The 12,785-nt window shown below is 44.7% G+C and overlaps 1 protein-coding gene across 3 annotated transcripts; it reads left to right on the top strand.

The window, feature by feature from the left end:
• Nucleotides 1-180: 180 nt before the first annotated feature.
• On the top strand, nucleotides 181-5,769 carry LOC108919590 (transcription initiation factor IIA subunit 1-like). Of its 3 annotated transcripts, XM_018727677.2 has the most exons (10): nucleotides 181-461; nucleotides 1,520-1,621; nucleotides 1,745-1,901; nucleotides 2,217-2,281; nucleotides 2,388-2,463; nucleotides 2,979-3,112; nucleotides 3,234-3,335; nucleotides 3,450-3,662; nucleotides 3,749-3,838; nucleotides 4,139-5,769. In XM_018727677.2, exons 1-10 carry the CDS (start codon nucleotides 432-434, stop codon nucleotides 4,244-4,246), a joined length of 1,077 nt encoding a protein of 358 aa, XP_018583193.1. In that variant the 5' UTR covers nucleotides 181-431; the 3' UTR covers nucleotides 4,247-5,769. The 3 variants fall into 3 exon arrangements, with proteins under 3 accessions (XP_018583193.1, XP_018583192.1, XP_018583191.1); XM_018727676.2 differs by having other exon boundaries at nucleotides 3,749-5,769; XM_018727675.2 differs by having other exon boundaries at nucleotides 2,214-2,281; nucleotides 3,749-5,769.
• The last annotated feature ends 7,016 nt before the right edge of the window (nucleotides 5,770-12,785 follow it).

Below are 12,785 nucleotides of genomic sequence, written 5' to 3'. Positions count from 1 at the left end.
CTGTTCTTGCAGATATCGATTTCAAGCAAACCATTGGAAGTGCTGCCAGGGCCGGGTTTCTTCACTAACTGACCAGCTAGTCCTGTCAGCTCATAAAAATACATTTCCCATAACGCCAACAGTACAGTCTCGGAGTATAAATGGGCGTTCTCGCGATACTGTACACGCTGACCAGATTGACCCTGCCCTGTTCGTCGTGGGTTCGCAGCTCCGCGCTCGCTATATAAAGGAGGCTGACCGCGAAGACGGGACGGCTGGACGGCGCAGCCCTGGGGACTCGGGAGGTCGTCTGTTGCGTTATAGGCGAACCGGGTTGTCGGTTGCTTTGAAACGATACGTTTTTGTAGTTAGTGTGCAGCGCTTTTGTTTTCAGTCGACTTAGTTTCTTTTGTTTCGTTTTTTGTTTTTCACCTCACTCGGCGGCTCGGCTAATGGCGAGCTCTGCTAACTCGCACCCTTTGGTAAGGAGCGCTGGTGTCGGAGGAGCACCGCGGTCACACACACACAGTCAATGAGCCCAGGCTGTGTGTGACGCGGCTGACACGCAGCCTCAAGTGGAAACGACCCCGGCCGTGTCTTTCGGCTTCGTGGGAGAAAACAGACCCGCTCACGAGGCGCTCTCTGTAATAGCGCTAATAATATTCACGAAGCCCCACATCTCATCTGCGCGCGAGCCGGAAAATCCCCTTCAGTCTCTGCGCTCGCTTTGCTTCGTCAGCGCGCTGACTGACTGATCGCTCTCTCCTCTAACGCGTCAAGTCGCGTAGCTAAACTCCTTCTACGAGCGGGCATCATGTCATCTGAGCGTGAATCGCAGCGTTTGCTTAACTTTTACGGAGGGAGACGCCTCTGCCAAGTCTTACTTAAGTCACCGTTTTCACCCTGCTTTAACGGAGAGTAATCATGTGTGTCCCATGATTCATTGCGCTTGATCGCCCTACACAGTTGCTTGGCACTTATTATATAATAATAATGTGGGTGCGGGGGCGCAGTGTAGAAAGGTGGTGTAAATCATAACAAGTGTTGGCGGGACACGGACGGAGCAGTGCGGTCCGAAGTAGCGGCCTCGGCCCGTCCGGTGTGTGTGTGTGTGTGTGTGTGTGAGAGAAACACGCTTCTGACTTCAGATCGCAGCGCGCGCACCGACATGAACATACAGAACATCGGACTCCTGTGTTAGCAAAACACCTATAAATTATATTTAAGGCGCTTGACTGAGAAGTTTTGGCTCTTGTGTGTGTGAGAGAGAATGAAGGAAACATAACTCACTATACACTCCATTTTTTATGGTCAAGTCAACGTCACTGCGAGTTAGTCATGCTTTTTTGTGTAAATGAGTCACTCCTACATGTATTTTGGTTATTCGGTAAATATTCATGTTTGCTTTATTGAATTATTTAACATCATGAATGCATTACTCTGTTTGGACAAGACATGGATGCCAACAGTGAGCTTTTACATAAGCTGTTTAATCTCTTTTGTTTTTTCCTCTCCTCTTGTCTTTTTTTTTTTTTGCCAGCCTAAGCTGTATAAATCTGTGATAGAGGATGTGATCAATGATGTGCGCGAGCTCTTCCTAGATGAAGGGGTGGATGAGCAAGTCCTCGTGGAATTACGAACAGTACGTTCGGAATATTCTCGTTATACGTCTTCTCGGAATATCCCTCCTTCAGATGAAAAACCTGCCTGTGATTAAAAAAAAATTCATAAGTTCACGCTTTGTCTCCGCCGCCCTGCCTCCCAGCTTTGGGAGAGCAAGCTGTTGCAATCCAAAGCCGTGGAGGGCTTCCACAACGATGAGCATCAGCAGGTCCTGCAGGCCCAGCGAGAGCCAGTCCAGGTCCAGCAACCACCGCAGCAGAATCAGAACCAGCAAGTCATCCCTCCTGCGACCCAGCAAGGTCAGCCTTTGCACGGGGTATATTGGCACGTCATGATAGCCAGCTTGGGATACATGACCATCTCTGGCTGACGAGGGACGTTTGGCTGCAGTAGGGAACATTTTTGTTTGTTGGAGAAAGCGTGCAGATGAAATCCCCCCCCCCCCCAAGTGGTTTTTAAATTTCAGTAAGGAAGGTTATTGTGCTCCAAGGTTCAGTATAGGATAGTTTCTACATACAATGCTGATATTTCCATTGTTTAATGATTTGATAAGATTGTGTGGTTTGGAGGAAAAGTCAGTGTACAAACAGACTTCTTTTCCTTCCCAAAAGCAGTCCCACAGCAACAAGTGATTGTACAAGATTCCAAAATTTTGCAACACGTGAATGCTTCAGGAATGGTAAGTTTAAGGCTGTGCTTTTCGGTGTGTAGCTGCTTGTACTAACTTGTTTTTGTGCCTATTTCCTATTGATTCTCTTTCTCCTTTTTCCTTTTTTCCCTCTTAGAGTGCAGCTGCTACTGCTGCCACTTTGGCCTTGCCCACAGGGGTGGGACCTTACCAGCAGCTGGTCACCAGTCAGGGTAAGGTGACTATTCTCTTGAAAGGCAATATCATTATGAATGACTTTTTGTGATAAATGAATAGTAATGCAAATCACAAGTTATACTTCAACAGTAGCTCAGCAGAGAGGGTTTACCAGTGTTACCAGTAATTACATAAGAAGGATTTTGTTAGGTACTGTTCTAATAATATTTTAAAATTTTATATAGCACCTTTAAAGCCGCTTCTCAGAGGGTTTTACAGTAAAGAAGGAAGACCGTGAACTCTTTAGAATTACAATATCTCAATTTCTACATGAATGGCTCTTACAATGTGCCATGATCTTTATCTAAATTAATGAGTTTTCTATGTAAATTTGCTAGATTTTCAGGTATGATTTTTGTTTATTTAAGAGAAGCCTTTACTGTCAAGAACAATGCCTGTTTAAGCCGGAAAAGGACAGTGTCGTCATGTAGTTTTAAACATGAAAAAAATGGTGTAATGTGTGTAACGTGTAATTTAGGTGAACAGCAAAAAATTCTGCGTCTGTCACTAGGCCAAGTTCTGCAGCTGATGAGAGTCCCAAATGGGACTCAGTACATCATCCAGCCACAGCAGCATGTTGTTCTTCAGCAACAGGTCTTGTCCCAAATGCAACCTGGTGGTGTGCAGGGCCCGGTCATACAGCAGGTATATTTTGAGTTCTGAGTGATCTTTGAATGTGTTTGAAATATCAGGAATACTTTAAATTGAATTGTAATGTTTTTCCTTCCCTTTCTGACATTTTTGTTTTTCTTATTGTTCCACTCAGGTTTTGGCTCCTCTACCTGGGGGCATCCCCCAGCAAACTGGGGTCATTATTCAACCTCAGCAGATTGTTATATCTGGAAACAAGGTCCCACCCAATACACAAGTGAGTACACAGAGGTGAACCGACTTTGCCCTGTATGTAGCTGTCAAGCATAAGTGTAGTAAATGTAGCTAATAGTTGGGCAAAAGTCCTACTTGTGTGTATTGCGAGTTGCAGGTTGTCCAGACATTGACTGTGCAGCCAGGCCAAGCAGCATCCCAGGTTCAACCACAGGCCCAGCAGCAGCCCCCAGTGGTGCAGCCTCCTGTGATGCTTCAAGTTGATGGAACAGGAGACACTTCCTCAGAAGATGAGGAAGAAGAAGAATATGATGAAGATGAGGAGGAAGACAAAGAAAAAGATGGTGGGGAAGATGGCCAAGTTGAAGAGGTGTGTTTTTTGTGGTTTCTTTTTACACAGCTGCATTTGAAAGCCCGAGTGATTGTAGTAATAATGATGTGACTGTCTGCCCACAGGAGTCCTTAAATAGCGAGGATGATGTCAGTGATGAGGAAGACCAGGAGTTGTTTGACACAGAGAATGTGGTTGTATGCCAGTATGACAAGGTACCTAAAACAAATGATGATTTCCATGCAGCAAAATGTGGCACTAAAGTGAAAAATAACATCCTGAAAGACCATGCAATAGTTTGTCCCAGACCTCAGGGTATTATGGTTTATACCATTTAATTTGTTCTGTTCTTTTAATGTTCCTTCACTGAATCTTGATGTAATTTCTGTCTGGTTGGTATAAAAGCATACCCAGAATGTCAGAATACAACAGATGTAGTATAATTCCTTACACAAGGGCCATGTGTGGATGAGGTGGCTAATGCAGTGACCTCAAATGACTTGTCTTCATTTTAGATTCACAGAAGTAAGAACAAGTGGAAATTCCACCTTAAAGATGGTATCATGAACCTCAATGGGAGAGATTATGTGTTCTCCAAAGCCATTGGAGATGCAGAGTGGTAAAGTAAGGACAATGGACTTTTGAGGTAACATCAAGACATGGATCACAAGGATGTCAGTGGGCATGGGTGACTAGGAAAACCAATGGATTTGCTTTATAAGTGCACTGTTATGTTGCACAACCAAACCTGTCTTAAGTGCTGAGTGACGATCTCAACGTTTATATTAATGACTTGCTTCAGTTCGCTGGAACCCTGAGGTGAGAGTGGGTTTATTATTTAATAAATTACTCATTACCCAGCACTCTTTTTAGCAAGACGACATAAACACTTTGAGCTGCACAAAAATAGTACATTACTTTATCAGTGTTGTTTTGCAGTTGTCTACTGGAGTTGTCTGAAGTCTTCATAACATTTACAAACTTATTTTAACAGATCACACACACAGTTACCATCAGGTACTACAGTTCGCCTGGGTGCTCCATATATTGAGTGAGCAGCACCACTTTCATAAAGTCAATATGTAGGCGGGGCTGTAGCAGTCGCTGGCTTTGGTAGGTCAGCAGTCATTGACTCTCTCCTGTTTTTTAAAGAGCACCCTAAAACTTTTATATTTTGGCTTTTACATTTTGTCTAAAGTGGGTCAAAGACTGTAAGCTCATTTGGATTAAAGCATGAGCTAAGCAGCAGAAATAATAATAATAATAATAATAATAATAATCATCTATGTTGCCGTTAGTATGGATGATGCCAGTTTGTGATGTCTGTAGCTGCACCATGGTTGAACATGTGTCCAGGCTTTTCTGAAGCGATGTTTGTCTCCACTAGTTTGCCAAAGTGCCATGGTAGTTGATGTGTTAATGTGTTAGCAGCTGAATTTTGCATAGTTCGGTAAATGAATGCTATTTATTTCTGTAAGAATTTAACAGTTGGGTGCTGATAAGAATGACTTGTACAGAAATCAACCAAACTGTGCTCTTACATTATATAAATGTTCCTTTCAGTGTGTTTCCTTCACCTTTCATGTGCATCATATTCCACTCCTGTCATTTTTCTGTGTTGTCTTGTGCTTTAAATTTTCTTTATGGAACATTTTGTGCCCAAAAATATATTGTTTTAATGTGGTTTGTCTAGCAGTAGGACATTAAACCTGAGGCTCTTTAACTTTCAGCAATTCCCTTTAAAATCACTGACCAGAATTTTTAATTCTGTACCTGGGAAATCTTTAAAATTTCTGAACTACATGCTAATATTGGTACGTGCAGCGTTTTTACGAGTTCTTTTCTGGTATCGATATGAATCGTTACATCTGTATTTGTGAATTAAGGGTTTGTCAGGAGAATCAAGGACCTGATGACTCTTCTGTTGTGAATGTCATAGGTAAAATAGGACTGTCTGTTTATGCCTTTTATTTTTTAACATTTGTCTCAGTACAAAAATAAAAGCTTTCAAAGTGGATCTTCTCAACACGTCTGTCTAACATTGTGATGCCCTGCTGTGTTTCAGCTGCAATTGCTCTTAGAAGGGGGATTAGTTTTGTACGATTATGTACCCTTTTTAATCAAGACTGCTTTTTGTAATTGCTGTTACCGCACTTTGGAAAAAATCAAATCATTTAGTATTTTGTTTACTGAGATCTGTTTCTTTTTTAAACTAATTAAATTATTTAAAAAAAGAAAAAAATCTTTCGTCTAAGGCTATGTTATTGCCACTTGGAAATGCCCTCTTCCTGAAATTCATTCACTGTCAATAACCCCTTGTCCAGCGCAGGGTTGCGGTTGTGCAGAGTTTAATCCGAAAGCACGGGGTACTGTGACTGACAGGGTTCGCCGCGAACAGGACACCGGCCCATCATCGCGTTCCTTAAATTGTCTAAACACCACCTTGGTATACTAGACACAGGGGTTCCCCTGCTCCTGTACTAAAATGTAAAAATAAAAAAACATCACTCTGGGTGAGTGGTCCTACATCAGTTGTCCTTGAGAGTAGTATGTACGGACCTCCGAGCGTATCACCGATGCCAGACTGTGTAAGTCCCTGTCCCCCACCAAGGATCTTATTTTCACCATTTTGTTAGCTCTATCAATGCAAGACCAGACTGTCAACTTAATTGAGCTGTACCATTGTAAGCATGGTAGACTTCAGCTAGATTAGATGGGTAACTATCATACTGCCTTGTGTGATCCTACCCCCTGCTCTCTAAAGTCCTTTGGTCATTTTCTGAAACTGGGAACATTAGCACAGTTTTCCTTGCACCTCATGATTAAGTACCTAAAAAAAAAAGTTTAATAGGTTGTAAATACTCATACTTCATATCTTTGATATGTCAGGTGATGTCCTGTCACTTCATCCATGGCATGTTTATGAGGAAGTGCAAGGGCATATAGGCAATTTTATAAACATTAAGTGCAAAGGATACTCAGGATCTTGTGTCGCTCAGCATAAATTGAGAACAATTTTTAACAGATATGCACACGGTAACAATTATAGTTGCAGCCTTTCCTGACAAGTGCAGTCAGAACCAGTTAGGACCATGTGTAACATGATTTGACCCAAGTCATTTGGGTTGAATTTGAGATTGCAGCTCGAAACTCTTGAGAAATGATCGCATTTTAAATGAATTGTCGCAATCGTTTGGCTAAGGCGTGTGTGGTGATGGCAAAAGCCAGGCATTCAGTGTTGTAGTTTAAAGTGTTTTTGTGTGCATTTGGCTGCAGGCACATGTCTGCCCTGCTGGTGGTCTTCTGTTTAAGTGGAAAAGTGGATTTCTTCTGGGGAGGGGAAAAAAAAGAAAAAAAAAAAAAAAAAAACACAAAATGAGTACAAGAGACGTCCTTTAGACAGCAATGTCCTTTACAGAATGAGAATATGAAATACGATAGTTTATCGTTTTAATGTCTGAACATGTCCTGCGAAGTTTAAAGTTTTCAGAACTACATGTCCTGAAAATATACATGGGCTTCCAAGTGACTCTTTAAAGTGAGCCTCTTCCGCAGCACATTAGAAAAAGAAGCACGTGAGCAACATTCAGAAAAGCGTACGCTCAGCCTTAGGGTTCGTGTGGGCCGCTGTGAACAAACTACATCAGAGTCATTTATTTGTACTCGACGGTCATTAAAGTTGGCCAGTTAACCCGTCTAAACACAATTGGATTACTACTTATCTTCTCCTCTAGTTATGTCTTCCTGAATGTAAAGCCTGCATTTCAAAGACGACTTGGGACACACATTTTAAAAGTGAGAGTCGTGCCACTGTCCCCCTGGGGACGTTGAGAATCGTTTTGCCTTGGCTTGGATGTGTGAAACATGCATTGTACCGTTTCATTACAGTGGGTCACTGCAGACTGCTCTGCCAGATCACAGAAGAGCTTTGAAATAAATCTGGGACCTGGGAAACGTTTAATGTAGTTCATTGCGAGAGGAGATTTACTTTGTATTGCATCAGATCGGTGGTATGTTGCTTTTGAGTTTAAAGAAGTGTCGAAGTGGTTATCGAGACGTACGCTTTTCTCAGTTCCTCCGATGCCGCCCTGCATTGCGTTATTTTTATTCTGGTGTTTTTTTAGCACGTATGTGGTTCTCTCACAGTCCACAAGGTGGTAGAGTTCAATCTGAAATGCTGTCATAGCCAGCGTGTCAACCATGTAGAGGTCTTTTCATGTTTGTCCTTATAATCTGGGTTTCACTAATGAAAAGGAGAGATGCTTCTGAAATCCTACTGTAATTAAAACACACGCTGCTCCTTAGCACAGGGGTAAAATCAAAATGCTTTCACGATTGACTGCACACTTTAATATTAATGTAGCCAGCCAACGATGCAACTGCTGCTTTGTACACGTTTGTTTTTTCAGTTAATATGTGTGCAAGCTGAACACAGGCAGCAGGTCTTTATGGATCTTCTTAATAAATGTAACGGAGAAGTGGAAATCGGAGCGTTTCAGAGATGGAGACCTTTAGAAACTGGGTCCGTAACCGTGATCATAGATTCGGGAGGATTGGGTGGAAGATGTGGAGCTCTACCCTAGAAGAAAAAGGCACAGAAGAACAAACGCAAAATCTGGCATCCAGTGAATAGTTTTGCTTTCTTCCTGCAGCCATACAGAGAATGTAAAACCAGCCCTTACAAATAATAATTCCAGTGAGAAGGCAGTCGTTTGGCATGAATGAGAAGATGAAACAGTGGAGTGGTCTTTGACAAACAACCCTGGCTGTTGAGAGCCGAACCCGACGTGGCGAAGAGACAATAGTACAACGCATATGTTCAGGAATGCCTAATGTGAAAAATTCTTTTGACATTTTAAGCAAATTAATGCTGTAAAATATGAAGTGGAGCTCATGTGCAAAAAACATAGCGGAAGTAGTATAATGTACGTGATCAACATACGCATAAAACAGTTGAAAACGTAGACGCGGAAATTTAGAAGAGAATACGTGCTGTGCTTAACATATTATATGTGTTGGCGAAATAGAACAGCTTTACATTAAATGCCAGCGAAAACAAATTTGCGCAAGTTCACAGACCCCCTGAGACCCATCCTGGTCTTCTTAAGGTGTCGGCATGGTGTTTACATCTGATAAATGTATATGAATTTAGTTAATATCACCATTAAAAAAGTGCGATGATTGTTATGAATGTCTTTTTTCAGGAATATTTAATTTCCCCCCCCCCCTTCCTGTGGTATTTCAGGCTGTGCTTTGTGTTGTCAAAGTGTCACGTTTCACATTTATCGGTAGCGTTCTTCTGTCTCGACAGAATTGTGTTACGCTATCCAGTATACTTTGTACCTGCCTACGGTCCAACATGATCTTGTCACCCGTAATGAGCACTGAGTTCTAGTCGGTGGGCGGATCAGTCAGTTGACCCAGACTTTCGGCAGCCTGCGTCATCGTGCTCGCAAACTGGGGTTTGACCTCCGCCTCTGTGGCCTTGATGAGCGGCACCTAGCACTTTGTAGCCCCCTTCCCGTGTCACGTTAACATCGTGAGTGATTTTGTCTTTGTTTTAACGGAACCGATAGGTAACAATGTGATGCCGCCGTCTTTGGATCTGAAGGTCTGAGGTTCGAATCCATACTGTTATAATGCCATTGAGGAAGGTACTTACCTTAAACTGCTCCAGTAAAAAAAAATTACACGGGTGTATAAATGGGCAATAATTGTAAGGTGCTTGGGAGAAAAGCATCAGCTAAATGGATAAATGTAAATTACAGCTCAAAAGAGTTGGGGGGGAAAAAAGCAGTTCAGATACTACTAAAAGATTTTTTTTTTTCTATCCAAGTTAAAGGAAGACTGAATAAATTCTGCTCGGCTGTAACCTCGCTTAAAATAGCCAGCACTCGAGGGTTTCGGAGTGAGCGCTTTGAGCTCTCGTAACATGAACTGACATATTAGTTCTGTTTGGTCAACATCACATGTAATTGCTGTTATTGATCATGAACCTGCTTTCGTGCAGAGATGGTATCAATGAGGGATCTGAAACTGTGACACGGCCTCACGCATCTTTGAATGTGTTACTAGGGCTGCTTTGGATCAGCGCTGGTTTGAATGGAACAATGGGGTTCGGAACCAATAACACCAGCCGGATTGATGTGAAGGGACCAAACTGTTCGGAACAAAGTCCGCAGCTCAGCTGGAAGCTGTCGGCAACATCTGGGTAGGAGGAGAGCGACTGATATGGACAGAATGTAGCATGTTAAAGTTTCCCTCAATCAAAGCTCTTTGCGAAATAATTTAATGACGGCACCGCTTTTCGTTGTGCCGCGTGGGGTGTCCGGAGCTCGCGGACGGGAGGTTTGATCGCTGGTTTGAATCTGGCTTAGCCTGTATGAAGTTTGTATGTTCTTCTTGCATTTACACGAGTTTCCGCCACGTGCTGCAGATTCCTCCCAAGTCCAAACACATGCGCTTCAGGTGAATTGCGAACCGTAAATTGCCCAGTGTGTGTGTGTCTGAGATGGACTTGTGCCCTGTTCATCGTGTTTAAACTTTCCAGATAGGCTCCTCACCACCAGGACCCCGTACTGTTCCAAGCGACTATAGATGATGAATAAATGGAATGTCATATATACAGTGCTGCTTGAAGGCACGTGACCCATAGGGATGGTCATCGCTCTTGCATAAAATATTAAACCTATAAAGTCAAAACCTTAAATCGAAAAGCAACCGATAAAATGAATAAATAGTCACAATTTTCACACCTCGTTTTACTTACCTGCTTGTTTCACCAGTGCAACTCGGCGTTCACCTGTTTTTGCACCTGTTCCGCTTCCATGTTTCTACTACACGCGTGATTTCGTGCAGACCGGCACACGGAACTGGTAATTACACACCTGTAATCACACACCTGTTATGTCAGGTGACGAAGACCGCTTCTGATCCCATAACAATTCGGTGCTAAAACTAAAGGGACGCGAGGGGTTCGCGTCCTTTCGAGCAGCACCGCGTGGAGCTGACGGCGATGTTGCCGGACCGGTGCCGCTAATGACGGGTTTCCTCTAGGGAACAGAAAACCGGAACAATAGCGATGCGCTTCCCATCGGGCCGCGGTTAATTAATGGGTTCGCTTAGCCGTGGGTGTCATGTGCCGGGCCGAAACTTGCGAAAGCGCTCAAGGTCTTTTATTATTCCCATTGTTGCACGCGAGCGCCGTGTTTCGGGGCAGATAAGCCTTGCGGCGTTACCTGAAAGAGCACAATGTTCCGTCGAGCGCGTTTGACCAAATTAACCGCGGGCTACCGCGTCTCCCTGAAACATCCCCGTCTTCCCAGGATTAACAGCTAATTTGTTTCTTATTTAGCCCTGGAGTTTAGCATTGTGGCGGTACGTCTCGGCACAAAACGGACACTAATTCCACAAGCTGCCGGAGGGTACCGCGGTACGCTTTCGGGATGAGACGTTACGTGCCGTGGTCCTCCTGCCCGGTTTGGGTTCGCTCTCCAAATTCATCCCAAGTGTTTTACGCCCGGAGCACAGCTGGTGTTTGCCTGTACCCCCCCCCCGTGACCCCTCTCTCCTCTGTCAAGGTCTCTCGCGAAACTACAAGTTTTAATTAGATGACTTCCTTTGTGAAGCAATGGGATTATGCAACACATGATGCATTCCTAATAGCGAACGCATATTTTGCGATAATTCCTTAGACGGAAATAGCTCTCGCAGAATTTCCGAACGATTTTTAATTTTAGAAATCGTTTAAACTGGATCATTCGCTCAGATTCTGTTATTTCTGTCCCTTCAGGTATTATTTGGGAGCCAATGAGCTTCTGCGGGGAGGCCGTGCGGCGCTGCGGCGCTTAAGCGGCTTACGGAGACTCGGAACCCATTGTGCCCGTTGAAAACGGCGGCGCTTCTCCGGCGTTCGCCGTCGCTGCTGGAAGAAGCGGAGCGAGAAACGCCGCTGCGGTACGAGGGCGCCCCGTTTTCCCTCCTCTGTCAGGCGGTTCGCTCGCTCTCTCATACTTGGGATGCGACATCTTCTCGATGACCTTACTGCAATCGGTCGCCTCTCTGTGAAGAGCCGTCCTAGGGGCTTGGGGGTCTGCGGTCATGTGGCCACGTGCGGCTTTAGATGAAGCCCTGGAGAGTTCTTTAAGTGCTGGGGTAACGAGTCACCTAGCGCTCGCACCCCTCCCCGGCCAGCTGGCCCTAACTCCGACACCCACTTTGGGCCACGCGCTGCTCTGGTCCTAGCTGCATGCAGCCACTGTTGCTAGATCCCTCAGCCACGACCTTCCCCTACCTGTGTGCTGAAGGTGTGAGTGTAGAGTGTAGCAGTAGCTTCCTATGGACCATCGTGATGCGCCTATACCGATGCCTTTTTTTTTTTTGGTCTGCAAGTGGAATTTCAGGTAGTCGGGGATGGGGCGCTCCCAGTTAGACCAGAGCCTCGGGACCCCCTCGGGACGCTCGGCTTGGTACTCGGATGGGGACGGAGGAGAAGAAGAGGCCACGTCGCCGCCGCGGATTGCCGGGCTCCTCGTCGTCGTCGCTTTTCTCGGCCTCGTCCGTTACGCTCAACGGCGGCAAATCATTTGCTCCGCGAAGCTAAAAATACTTCTTTCTCCTCGTGTGACCGAACCGCGTTCTTTTAAACGTCGGTAGATTCGGGGCACCATCTTCAATTCGCCGGCTTATGGAGGTAATGATGCAGTTCTCATGTCGAAACATCAGCGCTGTCTCTTTGCTTATGTCATGGAAGATCTGCCAGGTTGAAATTATTTATAAAAGTCTCCCAAGAGGGGGAACATTAGTCTCGGGCTCTTTTTCTTGAGCTCTGAAATAAAAAGGAATCCAGCAAAGTCTAGTCGAATCCCCTGCCTATTCAGGATGACTGATACGTCTTTGTTTCAACAGGCCACCCCCGTCTCGCCCATCTGCGGCTGAACGACCCGAGCAGTGTGGGGTCTCCGTGACCCTTATATTTACTGATGTTTATTTAGCTGACACTTTTCTCCAAAGCGACTTAGATCATGACGCAGCCTGCGATTGGCACGGCGGGTAAAGCCGGTTTGTTGCAGCTCCCGAACTGCCTGGTGGTCATGGGTTTGAGGCCAGCTCGTGAGATGCCGTGGCTGCGCGTTACACCCCGCAGACGTGCGTGGGAGGAGG

This window comes from Scleropages formosus, chromosome 15 (genome assembly GCF_900964775.1).
Source record: "Scleropages formosus chromosome 15, fSclFor1.1, whole genome shotgun sequence".
NCBI lineage: Eukaryota > Metazoa > Chordata > Actinopteri > Osteoglossiformes > Osteoglossidae > Scleropages > Scleropages formosus.
The sequence above is the reverse complement of the archived record's forward strand: the minus strand, read 5'-3'. Positions and strand labels throughout refer to the sequence as shown.

Bases quoted from the DNA above. Each gene is read 5' to 3' on its own strand.
- LOC108919590 (XM_018727675.2), top strand. From the start codon at position 432: ATGGCGAGCTCTGCTAACTCGCACCCTTTG. The intron at 1,622-1,744 runs GTACGTTCGGAA...CCTGCCTCCCAG, and splicing joins TCCTCGTGGAATTACGAACA to CTTTGGGAGAGCAAGCTGTT. The intron at 3,113-3,233 runs GTATATTTTGAG...TGTTCCACTCAG, and splicing joins AGGGCCCGGTCATACAGCAG to GTTTTGGCTCCTCTACCTGG.